The sequence below is a fragment of the Barbatula barbatula genome, assembly GCF_947034865.1.
Source record: "Barbatula barbatula genome assembly, chromosome: 11".
NCBI classification, from domain to species: Eukaryota; Metazoa; Chordata; class Actinopteri; order Cypriniformes; family Nemacheilidae; genus Barbatula; species Barbatula barbatula.
This window is the reverse complement of record NC_136774.1, coordinates 11,711,446-11,736,818: the sequence shown is the minus strand read 5'-3', so window position 1 is coordinate 11,736,818 and position 25,373 is coordinate 11,711,446. Positions and strand designations below refer to the sequence as shown.

Genomic DNA, 25,373 nt, shown 5'->3' with positions numbered 1-25,373 from the left:
GGGGCTTTGGGGGGAGTGTGAGGAGGAATACCCCCCATCTGTTGTTACAGAGATCAGATGAGCCAATCAGCGCGCTCTCTGACACCCCTTTGTTCGCGCTGCTCCTTTAGTGATGGATAATACATATGCGCGCGGGGAATCCCTCCGATAAAACCCCCTATAGTGTATGGGACAGTAGATACAATAAAGGACTTTAAGGCCAATAAAGGAACAATAAGGAAACCTTAAAATAAACATGGAACTGAGCTCAAGTTTCTTAGAGTTCGAGATAGTTTTCTAAATTGGGTAAATTTAACATGATGTGTCATTATTTCACTTTTCTAGGTACATTTAACATGATGTGTCATTATTTCACTTTTCTATATTAGGTACATGATGTGTCATTATTTCACTTTTCTATATTAGGTACATGATGTGTCATTATTTCACTTTTCTATATTAGGTACATGATGTGTCATTATTTCACTTTTCTATATTAGGTACATGATGTGTCATTATTTCACTTTTCTATATTAGGTACATGATGTGTCATTATTTCACTTTTCTATATTAGGTACATGATGTGTCATTATTTCACTTTTCTATATTAGGTACATGATGTGTCATTATTTCACTTTTCTATATTAGGTACATGATGTGTCATTATTTCACTTTTCTATATTAGGTACATGATGTGTCATTATTTCACTTTTCTATATTAGGTACATGATGTGTCATTATTTCACTTTTCTATATTAGGTACATGATGTGTCATTATTTCACTTTTCTATATTAGGTACATGATGTGTCATTATTTCACTTTTCTATATTAGGTACATGATGTGTCATTATTTCACTTTTCTATATTAGGTACATGATGTGTCATTATTTCTTACTGCACGATATGCGTCAAAGCAACTACTGTTGGTTTATCTAAATACACTTCATATACATGGACGATTTACCATTTTAATTTTGGGAACACAAACGGTTATCCTGCATTATTTTAACCTGGGGTTTTCAACATCTGCTCATTCCGGCTGCTTTCCTGAATCGTCTGGTAATCGAGACACAGCAGCGATTAATCGCGTTAAATCGGACGTCACGGTCAACCTAAGCTGCGAGGAGCTGCGAAAGTATGGGTTCCCAAATGAGTTTGACAGATGCTGGAAACATCATACAACATTATTCTCAACTAAGTTAGGAAGGCCAATACATATTTGAATAAGAAATAACTCTATAAGAAATAAAACATGCGCTTTGAGAAACTCATTTGAGAAATTATAATGGACTTATACATTTAAAACAACTCACACGCATAGACAAGAACACAAGAGACAATATGATTTGTTCAGAAACATCTTATTAAATATTTTTTTACAACAAGGAACAAAACTTCTGCTTTTGCTACTAACAGGATCTGCAATGGCTGGTCCAAGAATATATCACATTCTGTACTAAGTTCAATATATATCATGTATTTAGAATAGTCAATGTATTTTACCTCTTTCTCAATTTGTACTACTATTAACATGAACAGGAAGTAATGTTAGAAAAATACAATATGAAAAGTTCAAGCTAACAAAACTATTTCACTGAACTACAGATTTAAAAAAGGAAACAAAGAATTTATTTTAAATAAAAACATGACAAAATGGTGCACTTGGCAGCTTGATTAAGATTATATGCATGGATTTTTACAAACATCTTTTTGTCTGTATAAACACAAAACCATGTATAAATAAACAAGAATAAAACATAGATATGGTACACTTCAAATAGTTTTTTTCTGATCATTCTCAGATACGTTCCCCTCAAAATAACTGAAGGGTTTTATATTTCTCACTCTATGCAACCACGTTATTAAGACCCATCACAACCTTTAAACTTTAACCCCAGTTTACGCTGAGACGCATCAAATTATCTTGTTTTTTTTATTTCAGAACACAAGCATCAGCGAAGCAGTGTTTAAGTGCTTGCTGTGTATTTAAACATTGTCACAGGATGTGAGAGGTCTTTATAAGGAAGTCCACAATTTTGAACCATTCCGCATTTAATAACAAGAAATAAAAGGATAAAAAGACGACAATGACACCACTGTGAAAGCTATAGATGTAAATGAAGGGGTATAGAGGCGACATTGTTGCATTAACTTTGGATAAACAACTCCTAGACAATCATTATTACCACTTTGGCGTGCTGATTGTTTTATTGTTTCATAGGATTCATGTTAGTAATTTAAGAAAAAGTGCTATAGCCACAGATTTCTGACTACCTTTGAGCTGTAATGCTTGCAGTATCAAATGTATGTTTTGATAACGATAGTTCCGAGCGAGTTACTCAAATACAGCAAACAGCACTCTGTTTCTAGTGTCCACTACCATAAGTGATTTTCCATCACAGGTCCCAAATACTGCCACTTAAATGTTCTCATTTCACCTTAAAAACACTGCAGCTTCCAGTAATGAACGGAAAACTAAAGTTTTAAAAAATGTGTAAATAAGGCAAAAAACAAAGCAACAGTTTGAACATTGTGTTACAAAGTGAAATGGTCCTTGCATAATTACAGACATCAGAAACAAAAATAAGCAACCAAAAAAACTCGTAACAACAAAAAGCCGTTTCACAAGTAAGTTTTAGAGAAAAAAAAACGTATAATCATGTTCAAGTTGGAATGACCTACTGAAGAAGCACCAGTTACAATAAATGTAAATCAGTATTAATATGAAATGGCCATTTCTATGTGCCCCAAAACAAATCTCATCTAGGCACATCTTCCATATCATTCCGAAACATTTTACCTTTGCTGGTAGCAGAAAATGATACAGAAAAGATAGCGGACTTATACAGAATATAAATAAATAAATAAATAGGAAAGAAAATGCATTGAAGTGGATGCAGTGTAAGGACGCCATGCAGATATAAACCATCAGCATCAGTCTGTTTTTAAGTGACCTATGACATCATAGCCCCTAACAAATCTTATGTTGAATCTGCATGTGTAAACATCTTAACACTGTTCTTCGAAAAGATGTCTTCATAAGGATGACAAAATGTTTCAATGTTTCTGTGAACCAAACATTTAGAATTCTACTAGCAATGTGAGGTAACAACAAAGAGATTAATGAACAGTTGTGTGATAATTCAATATAATAGGATTTGTACAGTTTGAGAGAGTCACTAAAATGGCCACATGTGCAAGGGTTAATTTACATTAACCACATTCACAACAACAGTGAGGATTGATTAAGTTCAACCAACAAAAAACGACACACAAGAAACCTGTCGTACAGAATAGTGTTTCTATTGATAGATCCGGACAAAACGAAAAACATTTCTTCTACCAATAGGGCTGCCTGAGTCTTGCATTTCTTTCTTGTCCACGAATTAACATTCTTTCTGTGTATCATTTAAACTACTGCATAGCTGTCTGCATTCAACATTCTGTCCACCCCTAAAACCTTTGCAATAACAATCTCAAGGATGTGAAAAACAGCAATATTACTGGCCGACTTTTTTCTAACCCCAGTACAAAAAAAGTAAACATTAGCTATCTATCAACACAGCAACACTAATAACAGGCAGAACTATGGCCATTTACTCTATTATGCAAAGTTAAATATTTTACAGGTTAAAACAGAATCGTTCTCTATGTTTAAGGCATAATCTTATGAATTTAATATAGTCAGTAATGTATGACTAAATAGATTTTTGGACAGACATGAAGACAGAAGGACACTGGAAGTTAAACTAGGAACAAGCAAAGGAGGTTTGACTACAATTTTGTGCGTATATTCTTGCTTTATCAAGCAGTGCATTTACAATAAAACACACTAACCTTGCATTGCTAGGTAAACTTGACATGCATTAAAAAAATGCCAACGGGTTTGTGAGCGCGGAGGTGCAAGACTCGCGTTCGCACGAACACATCATATTATCTACGAGATGCTGTGCGGGTCTGCTAAAAAAGGAATACTGATATTTGAAATTCAGTAGATATTATAGGATTTCATCTATAAGTTCTTCTTGTTTTTCCACATAGAAGAAAGATAGAGGTGCGATCTACATTGCATCCATTCAAGTTTTCATGGAGACAACTACCATCACCTTTTTTAGGAGCCATAAAAAAGGCCATTTAAACTAGAATGCATTTTATACATTTTAAAGTACTTTGCTGTATAGATAAAGTACTTTATAGTTGACCAAGAAGAGTTTCAGATGTATAAATTAAAGCAGGATAAACCTTAGTCGTCTGTTTAATAAAGCGTTACACTGACTGGGTTGAAATGAAGCCTTGCTATGACCATCTCTTCCAACTGAACACTACAGGTGGCTCAAAACTATACCCCACTTTCTCCCAGTTCTTGTTTTGTTGGAATGTCGTCCTTTCTCCTGCTGCTTTGCCCATGGCAGCTGTGCGTGAGAACACTCCATTGGTAGCCAGCAAAAGTGGGGCTTATTGGTAGGTACTGAAAAATGCGATGGCGACGCAGGAAGTCCATACCGAACGGGAGGTCGTATGAGTCCATTCCGTCCTGTTTAGATGCGCTTTTTCCACGATTCATCTTACGGATCCCTCTTTCTTCCGGAGAGCCTGAAATAGGACATTAGAGGGTTTGAGGTAAAGTGGGAGTGAATACCCCAATGTTATACTGCAATGTTTTTGTTGTTATTTAATCCAGACATTTCTGATCTGTAGCACACACAGGCAAAAATACATTTAATAATTACATTAATATTTCTTTTACAATGCACCCTTTCTTAATCTCTCCACCCTTTCTTAATCTCTCCAAAAATTATAACGAAACTATAAACACGTTTAATATCAAGATTATTTCATTTACTCTATAATTACATGAATTTCAGCACACAAATAGTCGTTTCTTCACATAGATAAATGTAATTAAATAATTACAATTAACTTAGATTCATTTATCGTGTACCTTTAATTTGTTGAATACTGTATTTTGCAATTAATATTTTTTTGTTTTTACTATTTTTATACTGCAGTCTGCCAAATTCTTTAAAACTTGATGTCTTTTGTTTTTACAAAAACATGAACACAAAACTATTTATTTACACAAAAATGTAATATGCATTGAGCAATTTATATCCTGACTGTCCACGACTCCATCATAACAGACCTCGGACCTATTTCCAGCAGTTAATAAATATTGTTATAAAAAACACTGTATCTCCTGATTTTTGAGGAGGAAAATACATTATATGCATATAGTGAGATTTAAACCTACCAGGAATAGTGTTGTCCAGCACGAATGCCACAGAACCTCCAACAAACATTGCAGTTGTAAGAAGAACATTCAGAACCTGATCAAGCTGCACTATACCTAGAAGAAAAAGAGCACTATAGGTTCGTCATTGGTCCCTCATGGCTGGATTAATGCAAACATCATACATTTCATCTGTGTAGTGTTACACAGTGTCTACACCGAACGCGGCGTGATGCGACAAAAAGAACACATTTATTATTATAATAAAAAATGTTGTCCACACTGGATCTGGCGTGGCACGACAATCCCATTAGATAGAGCCGTGTGTCGTGTCTCGCCAGTCGCGTCTGGGGTAGACACAGTGTAGGTGTGCACGTGTATGCATCTACCAGTGACTAGAGGGTTCTCTTTGAGATAGCTGGGCAGGACAAGGCCAAAGAAGATGGAGAAGCCGAGGACAAAGAGGTTGCGTGAAGAGTTGAGGTCCACAAACTGCAGGTTAGAAAGTCCAACGGCGGTGATCATGCCGAAGAGCGTGCAGAACAGCGCACCCAGAATCGGGTCCGGCAAAGATGCGAACAGAGCGCTGAATTTACCAACCATTCCCAGCAGAAGCATTATAACCGCACCATACTGAATGACTCGCCTGCTGCCCACCTGCCAACAGGAACACAGAGAGGAACGAAACAAACCAATCAGAAAACAGTCTGGTTTTGAATCTCTTTATGCACTTTTTTAAATGCATGTTTACAAGCCATCTTATCTTCCTTTTAATATTAAGTGCAATATAGCACCATAAATGGGACGATATAAATAAATCAGGGACTTGATGGCAATTGAAAAAAAATTCCATGTAAAAAATACTAAAAGCACAAAATCATCACCAAACCGAAGTGGGATCATTATTGTGCAATAATGGCATTTGAAATAAGTAGCTCCTGCGGGCATGGCCTTGTGGGAGCACACAGCCAGTCAGAACTCATTTCTATCTTTAATAAAGCTCGCCGGACACCTCACAGCTGTTCTTTTCAGTATTAAGGGCCATTGGGGTGTTATTGTTCCAGTGCAGTCACTGAGGGACACGTGCTGGTATTTGTGGCTTTAACACCAACATCATTATGATGATGAAACCAGTTTGGAATCTGACCAAAGATGGGCATTGCTATGCTTTTTGTTGATTTTGTTGCGAGTTAAAAGGCTACACAAAAAAAGGAAAGGCAGCATTGGACATTATAGGAAAGCACTGTACCTTTGTGATACCCATAACGCCGATGTTTGGACTAGATGACGTCGAACCGTTCCCCGTCCCAAAGACACCATCTAGAACACAGGAAAGGCCTTCCATAAAAATCCCCCTGAAAGAGATACATTTTGTTTTTAAAAAACACACGGACAGTCATAATATTCAATTCTTGTGATGCATGAGTTTACTATATCATTATTTACTGATAATGCATATGTGTCTGTATGTTATACCTGTTAATGGCATGTACAGGTGGCGGAGGGGCACAAGAGAGACGGGCACAGGCATAATAATCTCCAATAGATTCAATGATGCTGGCGACCACAGCGCTCAGCATTCCAATCACTCCTGCTGCGGTCACTGTGGGGAGCCCCCATTGGACTAAAACACAAAGCATAATGGGTAACGTCATCAGCTTAAGCACACAAAATACAAACTTCGCATACGAAATCTTAAGAGTCTGGCATTTATAACAAAGTTAAAAATGCCACACTGTCATAAAATGTCTTATTGTAGAAACATTTCAGCACAAACCCGGATTAAAACCAGAACTTCACATAGACATTTACATTAAAATGTATATATATATATACACACACGTATATGTCTATGCATTTGGCGGACATTTATTTTGACTAAAAGCCACTTACAGTGAATATGCACGTTTTTAGAATGAGCATGTATATTGGAAGCAGGACATGATGTTGCTAGCACCACGTTCAACAGGTTAAGCTACAGGAAAGCTGTGGTAGACACTCACAGGGGTAGGGGATCTTGAACCAGGGCGCAGCTGCCAAGATTCCCTGTCGGGCGTCTGTGCGGGCATAGAATCCATACTTGTCTTTCTCAGGAGGAAACACATCGGTCACCGTGAAGATGAAGCACAGAACCCAGGACACAATAATTGCCATGATGATCTAAGGGTGAGAGAAAAAACTAAATTCGGATTTGTTCTGTATCTGCATCCCTCCTTGCATTGGATACTTAAAAGTGATTATTTTGAAGAACAAATTACTAGATAGTAGAGATGCACTGATATCGGCCAATAATCTATATCGGCTGATAAACAGATTTCACATTACTGGCTCCTCAACAACTCTCAGACCTTAATAAAAAAGAAATATCTGCTAGATGTTCAATTTGTATGTCCAGACTAAAGTGCCAGTCAATTGCAGGAACAAAACTGTGGTATACTCTACCAATTTCTTTCCTATTGGTTTTAACAGAATCTAAAGTTACATTTAATTAAAAACCTTAAATGTTATATAAAAAGTGTAATCTTTTGGTTTGGCTTATATCCGGACTCTCAGGATATTGTCTCTTATTTGTGTTTCGTTTCTTTTCTCTTTTGCATTGCGACCCTTATAGTGGTCATACACTAAATGTTTTTCACGCATCCTTGAGCAGTGGTTAACTTGTGATTTATAAATAAAAATCTAATCCCTATAACATTTGCATATGTATGCTTCGTATAAGTAATTTCCTGGTTCTGGTTCCTTCCAAGGATTCTTGCTTATCTAGAAAAGGATATTTTACGATTAAAATAAAAATGTATGTTATCCTGATAACAAGATTCCTTAAGTATACATGACGACAACAGCACATGCAGACTGATGTCTCTTAATAGTCAAGATTAAACTAGGCATTTTAATTCATTTGTACAATCTGTGCCTACACTTAACAACCCAGGCCAAAATCATCTCATCGGTGAAACAGCATGTTCATAACAGCGATCATCAAATCCTTTATCCCAGTGAATCATGAGCAGCCAGGTGCCAAGGCTCTGAAAGTGCCTAAATCTAATGTTACCGGAGGCTAGAGACACCAGACTGCTGACGATCAGCGTAATACCTTAATAAAATAAAACCTGAATTATGACTCATTTTAGAAAAAGAAATGACGTTTTCATAGCGGTACTGAAATCTAGCTTTAATTACTTTCATGAAAATGTTGATGCGCTTCCAATGGTGCTTTGTAGTAAGGTATTGCCATACAATGTCAGCTACAAAAGCATTGGTTGTTTTTGGTTTACCACTTTTTAAATCTGGATGCGAAAGCCAGCAAAACATGAGCTTTGGTGGAAAGGAAGAATGTGATGAATGACTCGAACAATGCATCTGCATGGCTTCAAGAGACTTCCTGCGGTCTACATTCATGCAAGTTTGATGCCGTCTTTTGGAATTTGACAGCCATGATCGCAATGAACTGTTGTAGTATGCATAAAGATTCAAAAGCAATGTTGCGCCACACAGAAAAAAAACAGCATTTGGTTTTGAAAAAAAGATGAGGGTTAGAATATCGTGACACTAGTTTCATTTGTGAGTAAACTATTTATATGATTCCTTTCTGAACTACAACATCCACAACAATCAGACCGGTCTTGAACTACTCTCGAGACACTCACAGGAAACATCTTAAACAGCTGCAGGCGATACGAGGTCCAGCCCTTCTTGGATTTGTAGATGGGGAGCGGCAACTGGATGTTTCGAGCGTACTGGGAGAACAGCAGGACCAGGAATATAGTTCTGTTCAAAAGAGGACAGCAGGTTCAGGTGGCATGAACGGTGTGAAGCCAGAGATCTCAGTTATCGCAGTAAACAGGTGTATGCGTGCATGTGTGTGCTATACTTACAGCATGGCGATGCCCCAGTGTTTGCCAGCCCTCTCTCCAGCCGCCTGGAAGCCAGAGAGACCGATCAGAGTGACAGTGGGTGTGATGGTGAGCGGCCCAATATACCTCAACAGGATACCCGGCAAACCCAAGGCCCCTATGAACACCTCGATTAGAGAGGCGACTATGATAGCACCCTGGATCTACATAAAGAGAGAAAGACAAAGAAACTTTGAGAAAATGCTAAATGTGTAGACACTACTGCAAGTTCTGTCAGCATCCTGTCATTGCCTGAAGGACAACTACAGCAAAGACATCAACAAACACACGCAAGACAGATCAGAGCAAATTGTGTTCCGCAGATTTGCAAACAAAACAAAGGGACATGCAATACGAAAGAAAACACATGAAAGGTTAAATGGAGATTAAGGTTATACGCCGTATTTGACGAAAGACCTCCAGACAGTTTCATGCTCCATTTAATCTAATTTGGTTTAATCTGCTTTGACTTCATGCCTGCTATGGTTTCAGACGGGATAAATAATCGATATCTGTTAAGACTACTTCCTTTAAAAGAAAAAGGTTCACAAACACAATGTTTAATGAGGTTTGCTTCCTTAAGGGCTCGTAACAAAGTATTTGGAGTTTTTGCTATCCAATGCAAAGTAGGGCTGAACGATTAATTACATTTGCGATGTGGTGAAATGTGATTTTCTAATCGTAAAAACTGCACCGTTGTGATGTGACTGCTCGGAAATTGCGGGTCATTTTCTCCTTCCCCCCAAAGTGCTCGGGTCGGAAGCTTGCCCTCTCATGGTGATTGCCTGCGAGTGAAGAGTCATTCGCGTCGCGACTGCTCGCTCTCTTTTTCAGTGCCGTGTGTCTATTTGTGAACCATGAGCCGCGGCAGAAGAGTGTGTTGCCCCTCTTTAAGCGCTCTTCCCGCACATCTGCATTTTAAGTAATTAATTTGTATATTGACCTATTGTAGAATGACATCAGGCTCGACAGGAAGTGGCACTGTGGAAAGTTTTGTGTAAAAGAGCAAGAGCACGTCAGCTGTGTGGACCTACTTTCGTTGTTTTGTGTGGATGACGCTGCACAGTGTCAGGTTTTGTGTGTGCTAACATTAATGCTACCTCAAGGGGCAGGACTACTAACCTCATGCAGCACTAAAAGAAAATATATAAGATAATCCATATATGAATAGATTATATTTGTGTTATTTTATTTAAAGATAGTCTAGCACGATTAATAAATAAATAAAAATTATCGCATGCAATTTGGCGGTTGGCTGCGATGTTTTATCAGTTTTGCGCATTTTTTCAGCGAAATACTGATAAATGAAGCTGCATCCGAAAGCCAGAGGGGGCTCTCGCACAGAAACGCCAATGCTCAGTAGAAGTACCACACATATAACCAGGAAATGCTGTCTTCCTATCACTGTTCTGCAAGCCTCATGCATTTTCATGGTAATAAAGTATATTTATAATGATGATGTTTGCTTTTTTAAATGCAAGTTTTAACAGACTCCAACGCACAGTGCTTTCAGATGGAGCAGTATTTCCCACATATCAAGAGGCATACTTTACGAACAAGGTGTGAATAAAACAATCTCAGCTTTTACGATTTAACAGTCGCGATAGCCACATCGATTTAAATCACGATTTGGATGGGAAGGCCAAGCAATTGTGCAGCCCTTCCTTACACATTAAAATGCACACAAATATTTTAGGGGCTTACGTGTAATTTTCCATCTCATGTCATTTTTTCTTGATCCAATGTTATCGTTCCTCACACCCTTATTTCCATTTTCCACCTCTCAGTCTGTGTTCTCATTTCTTTCGGTTATAACTCACCTCTCGTATCCTAGGATACCAGATGTCTTCTGTGTGCAGCAGCACTGTGCCATTTAATACAGGAACAGCTGTAAAGAGCACATGACAATCAAATTACAGGTTTCAATACAGCAGGTGAAGGAGATTTCTTCTGCGTGCAACCTGTACCTGTTGAATTACACTTCCATTTGTCCAGTGACAGGATGGCCCTCGCCGGGGCAAGAAATGCGAAAGCGCTAGCTTGGAACAGCGGAAGTCTGGAGGCATAACACATAAATGCATTAGATGATAAACAACAACACACGTACCTTGGAGGCATCACTCTGTGGATAAGGCAACAGTCATTAACTTCCTGTGAGCCGAGCTCTTAACTCAATTATGAGGTCAAACCTTTCAATTCCCCTTAACACCAATAAATCCCAATGATGTCAAATCTTTGAACAAACGTGCGTTTGAAACAGTTCGTTTTAGATTGAAGGGATTTGCAAAAATCATGTGAATAATAGAATGATGTGAAAGAATAAAAAAAAACGTATCACACTACAATGTATATGACAACTCATTATTTGATAATAAAAAATAAGTTTGGACTGCAAACTCATTTTAAGAGAAAGTTTAACAAAAATGAAATGATAATTTACTTTCAAACCTGTTTGAATTTCGTCTCTACACAAGATATTTTTGAAGAATGTTGGTAACCGACCAATGGTGGTTCGCATTCGCTTCTATTTATGGACACAAAAACCATGCAAATGAATGGGTATCACTGTTGTTCAGTTAAATTCTTCAAAACATTTTCTTTAGTTTTTCGCAGAAGAAAAAAAGTCACACATGACAGTATTTTTGAGTGAACTTTCCCTCCCATTAAGTAATGATTCATAAACTCGAACAGCCAGTCATACATGCTTTTGGTCACTAGATGTCTCCACACCAACACATACAAAACTTAAAACACACTGTCATTGACACAGCCTTTAAAGTCCTTGTGCGTGAAAAGAAACCATTTACATAAAAACAAAAAGGCCTCTGATTTTCAAATATACCCTAATTTTCTATTCTCCTTCATCTATTCTCAAGAACACTTGATGCAAAGTATCCAGGGAGTAAGAGGGCCATGACTCTTGTCAATGGGATTGTAATTTATGGAACACGAGAAGAGCAAACATACCGGTTCATACACACAGGTAGACAGACCACACACACACACACACACACACATGCACACGCACGCATTGTTTAAAAAAAGTGACTTGGCACACAAGACTGATGGCAGCAATCATCCTGTTCTTTCCATTCTAATCTTCATTTCCTTTCTTTCTCTCACGTTTCCCTGGAGACAACATGTGCCTTGAGCGAGTGACGTCAGAACAGAGATCATATGATTCAGCCTGCATCACATGATGCTGGAGGCAGACTGGTCATAAAAAAGTGCCAGATCTAAAACAGACCAGGACAAATGTTTTGTCATCAATAAAAATGGTGTCATCACTTATTCTTCTTTCAACATATAAGAATAAAACACAAAGGAAGCTTTTGGGAAAAATGTCTCAGTTTTTGTTTATACTGGAAGTCAATGGGAGCCAATGTTAGAGTCGGTCATGAGGGTTTGGATTAACATGAGGGTGACTAAATGATGAATACATTTTTGTGTTTGCGTGAAACTATCCCATTTAAAGGGATACTTAACCAAAATATACCAAATTCAGTAATCTATTTAAAACATCCAGTGCACTGATACAGAGGCAAAACATCAGTCAAAACTTGGAATTACAGGACTTTGGAAAAACTCCTCAATTCTTTAAATGGTGCTTACAATACAGAGTTTAGACCCGAACCCAAGGTCTACAGATAAGAGTAAGACACTGGCGCACATGTTATTTTCTAAGAGTCTCGTATACTCATTTGCGTTATCAAATTTACTTGAACCTTTATTTAAATCAACTCAAATGATGTGGCTAACCCACAAAAAGACAGGACTGATCACACAGACCATCAGCTGGCCCCCTTTATGTCAGAATGTACTAATGGTTTGAAAACATCTAAAGAATTTAGTGTAATGATAGTTCTAAACACTGTGATGAATAATGAAAGTACACACCAGAAATCTTATTTATTTTAAATGGAAAACTTTTGATCCTGTTACGGTAGCGTCAGCTTGCAAAGACCACAATGTTTGTGATATCTTGCATTTGACTAGGCATAAAATCTGGATATGCCATGTATTTCTGGCCAGATGTCTCTCTGATAATAGCAAAGAAAGGCAAGTATAAATATGCTATGTATTTCTATAATCATACAGTATATCCCCAAAACACAGATGATGCCTACCCGACGAAACATCAGACCACCTTTCCTCTATTAATATTCTTGACTACCCCCGCATGCATAAGGCGTGGGAACTGTCCTATTGGGCAATTAAACTGTGTTGAAATAGTGGGATTATAACACGTCAAAAGGAGGCAAACTTTTAAATCCCTTTGAACCAAATCTCATGCGATCTCTCAGCCCAAAGCAGTAAGAAAGACTCCCAGAGAGGTAAAACTGAAATGACCCATATACTTAAGAGCTCCCGTTACATGAACAACCGAGAACTTGATTTTGTTCCAACAAAAAGCACCTCGCGCACCGCATGACATCCCCTTCTCATTTTCTCTTCCACATTTTCTTCTCAAGAAACGAAATAAATAAACTCTGTCAACCCTGCTCGTCTAGGTGAGTTAAGAGACGGAGGAAAAGATTTACGAGAGAACACACAAGGCTGATACTCCTATCAGGAAAGTGGCCTGTGAAAAGGGAGGACAGAAATGGAGCTACAAGCTCGCGTTTTGTGGCTGATGCGAAACAAAAAAAGACAACAGATCAACTCCTGATGGCAGGAACGACCTTCCTGATCACAAAATTGAATGAATGAAATCAACAGACAATTTGGCTCACTGCGTTACTTTGAGGGGAAGAACAGAAGTAAGAAATATTGTAAAAAAATTTTAACATGTTAAATAGAGGAAGAGAAACCAGACTTGGGGAAAAACTAAAAAGACACCTGGGACTGGGCTTACAGTGAATTTCTAGGCTTTGAAAGTCGTAAAACATGCCCACTCCGAGCAAATATATTACATATACATTTTTCTTTCAAATTGCTAACTAGACTTTGTCAGACTTAACAGTGCGATTATAATCATAAGATCATGCCAAACCTAATAAAACATGCCCGGTCATGTGGGAAAAAATCTGTGCCAATTTCTGTCTGACCCAATAACTTACACCTCTTGCTTTTCAATTTTTTCATTCACCGAAACGTCTTTGCATTCACCGTCTGTAGGTCACGATGTTCTTGGCACATGTCGTCCATGTTACAACTAGCCCACCCATCCCAGGAGCAAGAGTGATGCAATATGGGTAAATCGCAACCTGTTTCTAACGCTCTGTTATTGCGAGGAAGCATTCAGATCTCTTATTCACTACACTGTTCCGAATGAAGCGTGATGACCATTGAGTGACCGACCGAGACTCTCAGCTGATGTCTGTCTGATGTCGAGGAAGCACAATGTTCTAGATGTTATCTTTATTCATAGATGTCCCTAAACGCAGATGAAGAATTTGAGCAGGACTCTAAAGTTGTGGTGATAAGTGACTAAAAAGACAAGTTTTGAATTTGAACTACATACTGTGATGTTTATATAAAATCTATCTCCCCATTTAATAGTATTATGGACTTGTGTATTACTCACTTACCTGACTATAGAAAACTATGCTGTATAATATATACAGTATATAAACCCAACCCGGAGACTTCACATGGATATTTGAACCATCAAACCAAAGTCCATTTATGGAAGTTAATAGCAAGTCCACAGTCCCATCTTCTTAAATGGGGAAGGCAGATATTTTTTAAAATCGCTGGCAAATATCACAATTAAAAAGGATATTTCCTATCAATAATTAAACCTGACATAAACTGGGTAACTTTGGTTACCATAACTTTGGTTTGCTAAGCTTAAAGGGATATTTCACCCTAGAGTGAAAATGCTGTCATCATTTACTTGTTACAAACCTATGTACATTTCTTTCTTCCGATGAACACAAAACAGCTAACATTCTTCCAAATATCTTTCAGACACACTCACCGGCACCCGAAAGTGGTTTGCAGCAGGGTGGTGATGCCCACACAGAAGAAAATGGTGCCAATCAACTGACTGGTGGCCCACTGGTCGTATCCCACACACATGGCTTCAGCCAACAGGAATGGCACAGCAATAGTTCCACTGAAGCAGGTAAGATAGTGCTGAGGAGAGAAATGGTAAGTTAAAGACAAAAAATTACCCGATTATACTTTATGTCTATGTGTTTTCTAACGTTTAGTCATTGCTGTAAAGTCATACATTTTGTTAAGTCCTAAACAGGGCTAGTACAGGTCAACGGGAGCAAAAATACAGATTAAATATACAAATATCAGTAACAAACTGAAGTATTATTAAGTATTTGACATGCAATACAAAGTTATATATATATGAAGAATTATGCAAAAGTTGAAAAATTAGGTTGTTAAACAGTTCTGCAATTGACAGCGTTGTATAGTACTTGCGAAAAAGTTAAAATACATAAGTAGATTGTTCAAGTATCTGTGCTTTCTGAGAATTGTTTTACTTTGGGAATATAAAACTACACACTACATTTTAAAGAATAAATTACATGGTTTACTCATTAATATATATATATATATATAGTTACATGTTTTTACTTTGAAAAAATAAATGAACTTAATTACTGTATTAAAAGTAAAAAGTAAGAATACTTCTTAATATAAAGTAGTTGATTTTAATGTACTTCAAAATGAAAATCTAAGAAAACGACCACAACTATTAATTAAAAGTAGTGAAATATTTTTCCCTAAAGAAAATGTACTTGAAAGTAAAAATACTTATTTACTGATAAAGTGACTGCTGTTAAGTTTGATACAAATCAAAGTTAATATGAAACATTAACTGTACAGAACACATCACTCTACACATGAGGTAAATGATACACCATGTGTGTGAATATGTGCGCTAGTACCTGTAAACCCAGGAAGATACATAGGTACCAGGGAGGCGTGTCCTCGATGGTGTATATCATTTCCATTCTCCTGGCATCCGCGCAGTCTGCACCATCCATAGTCTCTAATATGGAGCACTGGAGCACAGGAAACATAGGAGTCAGGCTGCGGGTGGTTGCTATGGTAACCGATCTGGACTCCAGAGAAGTTCACCGAGAGTAATGCACTATAAACAGCATCAGCCCGAACACAAACAAAACTGCTGTCGATTCGAATTACACCAAATCAGTGCATCTTAATGAATCCAAGTTCTTGGGACGGTAAAAGTGGTTCTAATTTGAAGAAATGGCCAAAGACCTAATGTTGATGTCAACTGTTGTAATTGAAAAAGTTATATCTGAATCAGGTTTTTAAAAACACTGCAAAAACGATTTAATTGCGGTTTATATATAAAAATAATTAATAAATGTTAACGAATGCAAACATCTTCAGACATAATTCAATGTTCAAAAAGGCTTATGCATATACATGGCCCAGGTTAAATTCTCAGGGAATGCATTTACTAAACATGACTAGTATAATTATAGTCTAACTTTAAGTTGCTTTGGATAATAGTTTCAAATGCAGACATATAAATCCACTCAGAGTTTGTGTAGTTAAGTACAGTGTAAAAGTGACAAAACATGTTATTGTGTGTTGTAGTGAGACAACATCGAACATTCCAACAGTCACTCATTAATCATCTCAGCCATTATGTTTAAGACACTTATGTTGTTTCCACACAACTCGAGGATGGATACAAATCCAGTAACTTACTAGACTATATGTATAACAGAAAACCTGAACCAGTGAGACAGATAAAAATCATCGTGTTGCATCAGCATGTAAACACTGAGCAAAATCTACTGGTTGCTGTGACCTCATAACCTTGTTCTTCCTGTGAGGAAAAAGTGCCGAGTCATAATGACTGTGGTACTGTGTTACTAGAGCCACATCTAAAAGGATGTGACAGCATGACAAGACACACATGTACATATGACGCATGTAATCTAATTCAATTTTACTTTTGCCAAACATATTTACTATAATATTATACGTTGTATTGCTTAAAAGTGAACGCGATTGTTTTCATTACAGTATTGGAGTTCTGAAAAAATACTTCGACCTGTTTCTCCAGTTTTCATTTTCTGAAATAAATGCAAATAGAAACAATAGTTTTATTTGAAACTTGGGAGAAATATTTGTAAGCATGTCAGTATCCAAACAGATCTCATAACCCATTTACTGCCATAGTAGGGAAAATAAATACTATTGGAGTCAATAGGGGATGAGATCTGTTTGGTTACTGACATTCTTCCAAATATCTTCCGTCGTGTTTAGCATAACAAAGAAATTACAAGGTCTGGAACATTCTGAGGTTAAGTGAACATTTTTTTTGGGTGAACTACCCATTAGATGCTGAATCTGAAGAGAGAAGGTAAACTATTGGTTAAACTCACACACAAACAAACTTTTCAGGATGAGTAATGACACAAGCCAGTTTGGCCTTGAAACTGTAAGGTCAACACTTGTTTTGCATTAATATTGAACCTGAGTGACATCTGTAAAGCCAAGCATATTCTATCCCGGAGCCCTTTATAGATTATAAACAAAAATATCCAGAATAAAGTGAATTTGCAGAAGGTGCCCAGCATCCCTGGTTGTGTAAATCGTGCATCAACACAACAAGCTTCCAAATACGAAAAAGGTCGAGACAAGCTTTGGAATTCTAAGAGGTGACAGTGAAAACTCACCTTGTCCTCTGTCTGGCTGTCTTTGGCGTAAATGGCCATCAGCTCTGTGTCTTCAGTGTCTTGATCTCCAGCCGTCTGGACAACCCCGTTAACCACCTGCCAAACACACAGACATTTGACCAAAGAGCAAAAATTCAACAAGAAATAAAAGATGGGTAATTGATACAACCTGTGGTATTATGATGTCGCAAAATTGGATGTGAGTGCCTTCATAGAAAAAAAAAACTATACAAATGGGGGGCAATGCACATAACAGGAAGGAACACGGTCCTTGGGTTTGCTTTGGTTGTGTGCGCCAGATTAAAAATACAGATTCAGTGACAGGCAATTAGCTTCGCCACACAACCTCATGACATTCAACCCATGTGCTGGCCAGACCTTCTGCACCCGCTCCACCAAGACACAGTTCACATTTCAGGGTTATAATGACATAAATTCTGAATCCTAGGGTCCCATCTAAGGAAAAGTTCAGTGAAACGACAGCCTTGAGCCTTATCTGTACTGGCAGATTTCTCATAGGACATCATGTCAGTCAGAAAAGTCCATGACACAAAAGTTCCTTTTGTTTATTTACAGGAGTAAATGACGACAGAATTTAAATTTTGCGGTGAACTATCCCTTTATTTCGAATTGGCCTTTGTTATTCTACTTTTAGTTTGAAAAATCTGTCATTTATTTGCATTTTTATTTTTATGTTCCTTTAAGTTTATTTTAGTTTTAGTGTATCAGTTAATCATTTTATCAACATTTAAATTTTTTTTTCTTTTAATATTTGAGCCAATATTTTATTTGATTTCAAATAACCGAAATGTTTCAATAATTTAAGTAAACGACACTAACCTTGCTCTGTACTACCATAGTTTTATTAGACATGGTAGATCAATGGCAACCTACCTTTGGTGTATAATAATAATAATTATACTGTGGTTTAACAAAAAGAAATGTGGTAATATTCAGTACCATGCTTTAACCATCTGTTACATCACAGTACCAGCACTGTATTGTGTTCGGAACGTGGCATGACTGCAGAAGTGACTGTGTATCAAACACCCATTTATACTAAAAAAAATGCGTTCATCTGAATTCTGAACTGAACTAAACAACTGTCTTGAAATTTCTTATGTTAAAATCTTCCCGGGTGTGACACTTTTGTCTTCAAACAAATGAGCAAATCATGTAAACATGAGGTCACAGAGATTACAGCCCAGCCCATAGTGGATTTACTGATAAGGCATAATCTCTTACAACAGCCCCAATACATTAGAACACACACAGAATTATGTTTTATATTGCTACTTAAAATGTATCCAAACCTAATCACATTTTTATTACAACAAAGAGGAAACGTAGCTGGGGTCATTCCATGCCAAGTTTGGTTTGCTTTTAAAAAACTATCCCTGTGATGAAGAGAAACAAAACCGACTTTTGGACCCAAATGTTCGTGATGAACAGCTAACAAACACAAACTGCAGGCTATAATTAGATTTATAACTTGTGTGAAATAGTAAATGTTTGTGTATGCGCTGAAGTTTGATGTTTCTCACTGCTTGTGGTTTCCTTATACTTGACACAATACTGGAAAATAAATGCCACAACTAAAATGGCATGTTGTGCTGTTTAAGATTATACACACACTCACTGGGATGGGGTATAAATGTGCACTGTTTTTGGTCTCCTCCTCATATTTGGATTCCATGGATTTGGAAGTGGTGTTTTTACCAACACCCATTCCTCCTCCCTCCTCCTCCTCCGTTGCTCTCCTCCTTTCACGCTTATGCTCCGGTATATACGCTGTTGCTTTGCCTGTCAGCACTCTCTCATGCTCCACCGACTGGCCAGCCAGATCATCTGAGGTGAAAACACAAATACATGAGCTCTTTAAATGAGACTTATCTTTCAACATGAGATTACTATCAGGTCAATAAAACAATAATTCAACAGTTTAAAATTGGTATAACCTTTATTTGCTCATTTTGAGATTATTAGCATTGGCCGATAACTGAAGAGGAAAAAGTATTCTTTAAGAGAAAAATAATTTAATTGTGCAAATCTTAATAAATAAATGTATTTGTTAAATTATAGTTACACACACCCACACACACAAATAAACGAATAAATAAAACACATGAGATGGATACTGCAGGACAGAGATGGAGTGGGAAGAAGGATGATGAAGATGAGTCTGGGTAGATGGAAAACCTGCAAAATAGTGGCAGAGAACTAGGGAGAGAGAAAGCGAGAGAGAGAAAGCGAGAGGGGGAGGGAAGGTCAATACACTTATCAGAGGCTGCTGTATTTTGTTAACCGTCATGTCCTGTTTAGTTTTCATGTGGCCTTTCATGAATAATGACGCTGATAAGACACGTTATCACATGACCAGGAGCCTTGTCCCTCACCCTTCCACCCATGTTCCCTCTATGCACCCTTGACCTCCATGGCAATCACATCTGTCTGGTATCTATGAACTATCTGTGTCCACAAAATCAGACTTCAGTCAGACTTCACCACACAATGTGCCCAACTCTTATAATAGATGCCAAACCATTATCTTAGGGGGGCACCCCACGATTATCTTAGGCCCCTCCAAAGGCCCCCCTTGAGGGTCAAGGTCAATGACATATCGCTTTATTGCTGCCTGAACTCTCTTAAAGTCTCTTTGGATAAAAGCGTCTGCTAAATGACTAATTGTAAATGTAAAGTAGGGTTGGGCCAATAGATGATACAACCGTCCATCGCCGATGGCTAACAGGCATCACGATGTTGAGCCGGCATTGTAATTCCAACAAATGTTTCACTTCGGTCACGTGAATCTCGCTGCTCCGTGCTGCAAATCACTGTGAACAAATATTAACAAGGGGGATTTAAGCTTGCACTGTACAGACTGGCCTGACTTTAAAACTGTGGAGCTTGCGCTGTATAAAAAGGGCCCACAGTTTGCGTGTTGTATAAAGAAGATGCATGTCTGACTCGTGTCTGCGCATCCTGCATTCTATTAAGACGTACACGTGTCTGCGCAGCTATGATGACTGCTTTACATCGTTCCAAGTGGGCAGGAGCTGTACTGTGAACTGGTGTGGTGTTGACTACTTTGGACCTTTCAAAACAAAAAGAGGTAGAAATCTAGTAAAAAGGTACAGAGTCATTTTCACATGCATAACAAGCAGATCACCTAGAAATGGCTCATTCACTGACCGGATTCCTGCATTGACGCTCGAAGATGATTCATAGCCAGAAGAGGTCAAGTGCTAAATATTAGATCTGATAATAGAACTAACCCTGGTCGATGCAAACAGAGAGTTACAGAATTCACTTTCAGAACAGAACCAAAGATAAATCCAGAAGACAATGCTTCAGACAGGAATTCAGTGGGCATTTAATCCTCCAGGAGCCTCACATCACGGAGGAGTATGGGAGAGGCTCAGTCGAGTGGTGAGACATTTTTTGCTCTATTTTACAACACCACACCCTTGATGATGAACTACCAACACTCTTTTGTGAGATAGAAGCAATCTTGAACAGTCGCCCCATTACTACACTGTCTGACAACAGCCATCATGGTTTGGAACCTCTGACACCAAACCACATTCTCCTGTTAAGGTCTAATCCTTGTTTGCACCCGGACCATTTCAGATGTAAATAAAATCAGATGTATACATCAGACGTCGATTGAGGCAAGTACAATATTAAGCAAACCAGTTTTGGAAAAGTGGTCCCAAGAATACCAACCATTGCTACAGAAATGACAAAGATTGTTCACTGCTAAAAGAGGACTCCAAAAAGGAGATATTGTCCTAGTTGCGGAAAGTTCAGCACCTCGTGGATCGTGGCATATTGGAATGATAACAGCAGTTCTACCAGATTCCAAAGGACTCATAAGAACTGTTAAACTTAAAGACTGGTTTCTTGGAAAGGCCTATTACCAAACTTTGTTTACAATTAAAACAATTCTGAAATATGAAAAGTTCCAAGAAGTGATAGTCTGCAGAGTTTCTAATACAAAAGCACATGTGTAACGAAGAATGTGTGACCATAATTATACATCTTCTTGCTTTAATTATGGAACATCGTTTAATCATGCATGGATACTGTGGATCATCAGGACTTACTGCTATCACTACAGCACTACACATACTTTAATTTACTATTTAATTTACGGGGGCAGTCGTGGCCTAATGGTTAGAGACCAGAAGGTTGCCGGTTCTTCGTGTGTTCACTACTCTCTGGATGGGTCAAATGCAGAGGTCACATTCCGGGTATGGGTCACCATATCTGACAAAAAGGTAACTTTCATTTACCTAAATTGTTTTGCTGAAATTTACAATTATTTATGTATTATTTTTCTGTAGTGGTCTGGTCTCAGGTTAAGACCACATAACCAGTTTGGCAAACTAGTACGTGACTTGATTCTTTGCCATCACTCCATTAAAACCAGTCACTCAAAATGCCAATCTCTCACTGTAAATATTTTCAATGCATTACATCGAATATAAAATCACTATTTACAACTTGCGCAAAACTCCCACATTTACTCTTTAAATGTGTATCACTTTTTATATACTCCACTTACAAGTTGTTTACTCAGCAGGTTCACATGTGCCAAAACTGATATATATAACTTTGATAGTTTAGGTGTATTGACTATTTAGAAATCAGTTGTTGGAGGGCAGCTGGGGACAGTAAGAAAATAAGTACCTAGTTCACACATCACTTCCATCAATCAGGTCAGCTGGAAGCACCTGTGGGGGAGGAGTTATACTGGGAGAAGACCGGGACAGAGAATTGAAAAGAAAGAGACAGAGGTGGGGAGATGACGAAAGCAATGAGAACACAATATAGAGATGTGTTATGAGCAGCCAAAACCCAATTATAACAATGAATCATTAAGCTTCTGTTCTACCGATTGTCCAAGCAGATTTATTTCTGAACAAACTATTTCACACCCCTGAGTAAGGCCTGATGTTGAACTTAAGACAGCCTGGAGAGGTGGATTCATTCTGAACCACACAAACGTTTATTCAACTGAGGTGAAGAGGGTTTAAAATATCAATCTTGAACTTCGAAATAGAAACCTTAAACCCAGAGATCACCATCACACTGGGACCCAATTATTACCAAAAACAAACCCTGTAGTGTTTAATACTACGATACGATAAGAGATTTTAAAGACAAGTTACTTGAAAGATTCATTATGACTGATCATTATTATTGTCCAGAGAGCTACTGCGCCTGTTTTCCTCAAACTGTCTGGTGACGGTGCGGTTCTTGTGTGTAATGGAGTCATGTGTCCCCACACTGGGGATTAGCGTCTGAATCACACACTTCATTTTGGTCACCCTAAATGATCTCATAATTGCAGCTTTCTAAACCTAGACACTTAAAAACGACGACATTTATAGACAAAACATAGACAGTCACCACCAGCCATAATGTCAAAACATCTGCCAAGGCCACTGAGAGTGATGTGGAAAACAGGAAGGAAGGAACGTAGAGCCATAAATCCAATTATTTAGTTTGAGGTGACCAAATCATGGTACCATATCTAAAATTGTATATTACTGGGAACATTTTATAAACTATAAATTTATAAGCTAAATAAAACCATGTTAATGTTCTTACAGAAAAGCCCTACTGTACTGTGACAATGCAAAGATGCAGGTTGACAGTCCTAGATGGGTTAACAAATAAAGTGTTAACTTGTCCCATCATGGTGTGACAGCAAAAATGTTGAAAAACTGTAGATCTATCATTTTATATTATTTATATTTAGCACTTAAGACTGAGAGAGTTATCGTTACTGTTTTCTACATTTTTGTCACACTGCAGACATTTAAAAACAACACATTTTAGTGTTGTAATTGCAATACCGTGAAACCGTGGCACTTTTGCTAAAGAAGGTTATCATACCGTCAAAATCTCATACCGGCCCACGCCTACACAGGACACATGTTACAATTTTTGGTTACCAACATTTTTCAAAATATCTTCTTTGTGTTTTGCAGAAGAAAGAAAATCACACCGGTTTAAAATAACAACAGGGTGAGTAATTGATGACAGAATTGTTTTTTTTTCATTTTGAAGGTGAACTATTCCTTTAATAATAAAACTACATGATAAAAAAACACTAACCCTCTTCTCTCAACAGGTAGTGGTCTAGCTTTTGTTGTATTAGCACCTAATGTACTATTGCTCATTTATGACATATTGCTTATTGCTCCCCAAACTCTGTGCAAGTTGCTTTGGATAAAAGCGTCTGCTAAATGACAAAATGTGAATGCAATGAATTAGACCTCTGATGCAATATCTTATTTAAAGATTTAAGCACTCTTAATTAAAAGAAAATTTATTCAAATTAAATTGTACATCCTTGAAATAAAAACTCACCTCTCACCCAATTTCTCGAATGTATATGAAGCCCTACAATGGGCTCATATCACAAGTGCACATGCCCACAGGAGATGATGGAAGCGTGTGTGAATGAAGTGCCAAGTTCAGGTTCACGTTTCCTCTTTTTACGGTTTCATAAAACTAGAAATATGCAAACTCCTCAAGAGATAACTTCACCAGCTTTAACAGAAAAAAGCTGACAATAACTTGATGTGCTTCCTCAATGCAACCATAAAAATCAAAACTAGGGTTATTGCCATTTAACTTTACATCTTGTTCAGCAGAGCTGAAAATCCAGATGTCAAAACTTATGAGACACTGTGAGAAATGTATGTGAACTAAAACGAACGTAAATTAATTCAATTTTAATGTGTCAAATACAAAATCACCAACTTTAAACTAATTTTGGGAAATTTATTTACACATTCATGGTCTATAATTTTTTCATATACTGCAGTAAAAAGTTGTCATTTTCATGTTCATATTCACAGATATGAGTTCCGAAGTCTAGTTAATAAAGTAAAGACATCATTGATGATGTGTTTAAAAAGACATCTCACAGGAAGAGGCGTATATAAATGTACAGAGTGGTATGTATTTACACAAAAAACTAATATTTATTGCAGAAACAACATACCATGGGCTTGAAATGTTACATCACTGTTGCCTTTTGTGTTTAGACATTGACTGGTTGTCACAACAGTGACAGTTTGAAGGGGAAACAAACGCAAGACTGATCTCAAAATGTTGGCTGGAAATCGTGTCTTTCATTATCCTTAGATGAACCCGTATCCATTAGGGATGCTCATTTCGGCTAATTTCCCCAACCGAGAACCTACACTCGTTATCCAAATATTAACTGTTAACCGATATGATTTTAATAATAAATTGGAATCAAATAAAAATACATGATGCGTCTCATTTCGAAAGCGTCTTTCAGAGGTCACTGACACAGAGACTCAGCAACAGTTGACGAGGGTATATGACATGTTAAAAATACAAACATTCTTTTCACGAATTTATTTTAACATGCAAACAGCAGCATGACGAATAGATCAACCACAGAACCTGCCTTCACAGACCACATTTTCACAAACCTGCGGCGTTTTGGACAATTGAGGAAAAGTAAACTAATAAATATCCAAAGTTTAAAATAAACCGGCAAAAGAAAATAACTTATGACAAAACGAAAACACAGAAGGACCGGCCAAGTGTATTTCCGTCAGAAAGTCTTAATCAAATAAAAATAGCAGGCCTACCTC

General features: G+C 37.5%; 1 protein-coding gene across 1 annotated transcript in view; it reads right to left on the bottom strand.

Annotated features, from left to right (window-relative positions):
* Positions 1-1,248: 1,248 nt before the first annotated feature.
* slc23a2 (solute carrier family 23 member 2) overlaps positions 1,249-25,373 on the bottom strand; it is a 28,584-nt gene continuing 4,459 nt past the window's right edge. The window contains exons 2-15 of the mRNA XM_079467922.1: positions 19,367-19,575; positions 17,728-17,823; positions 15,955-16,071; positions 15,027-15,184; positions 11,071-11,159; positions 10,924-10,991; positions 9,086-9,267; positions 8,858-8,978; positions 7,214-7,370; positions 6,687-6,834; positions 6,460-6,565; positions 5,600-5,867; positions 5,232-5,327; positions 1,249-4,573 (exon numbers count right to left, since the gene is read on the bottom strand). Of these exons, the coding sequence (XP_079324048.1) occupies positions 4,320-4,573; positions 5,232-5,327; positions 5,600-5,867; positions 6,460-6,565; positions 6,687-6,834; positions 7,214-7,370; positions 8,858-8,978; positions 9,086-9,267; positions 10,924-10,991; positions 11,071-11,159; positions 15,027-15,184; positions 15,955-16,071; positions 17,728-17,823; positions 19,367-19,456 (1,950 nt within the window). The 5' untranslated portion in view covers positions 19,457-19,575 and the 3' untranslated portion in view covers positions 1,249-4,319. The remainder of the gene's footprint in view (positions 4,574-5,231; positions 5,328-5,599; positions 5,868-6,459; positions 6,566-6,686; positions 6,835-7,213; positions 7,371-8,857; positions 8,979-9,085; positions 9,268-10,923; positions 10,992-11,070; positions 11,160-15,026; positions 15,185-15,954; positions 16,072-17,727; positions 17,824-19,366; positions 19,576-25,373) is intronic.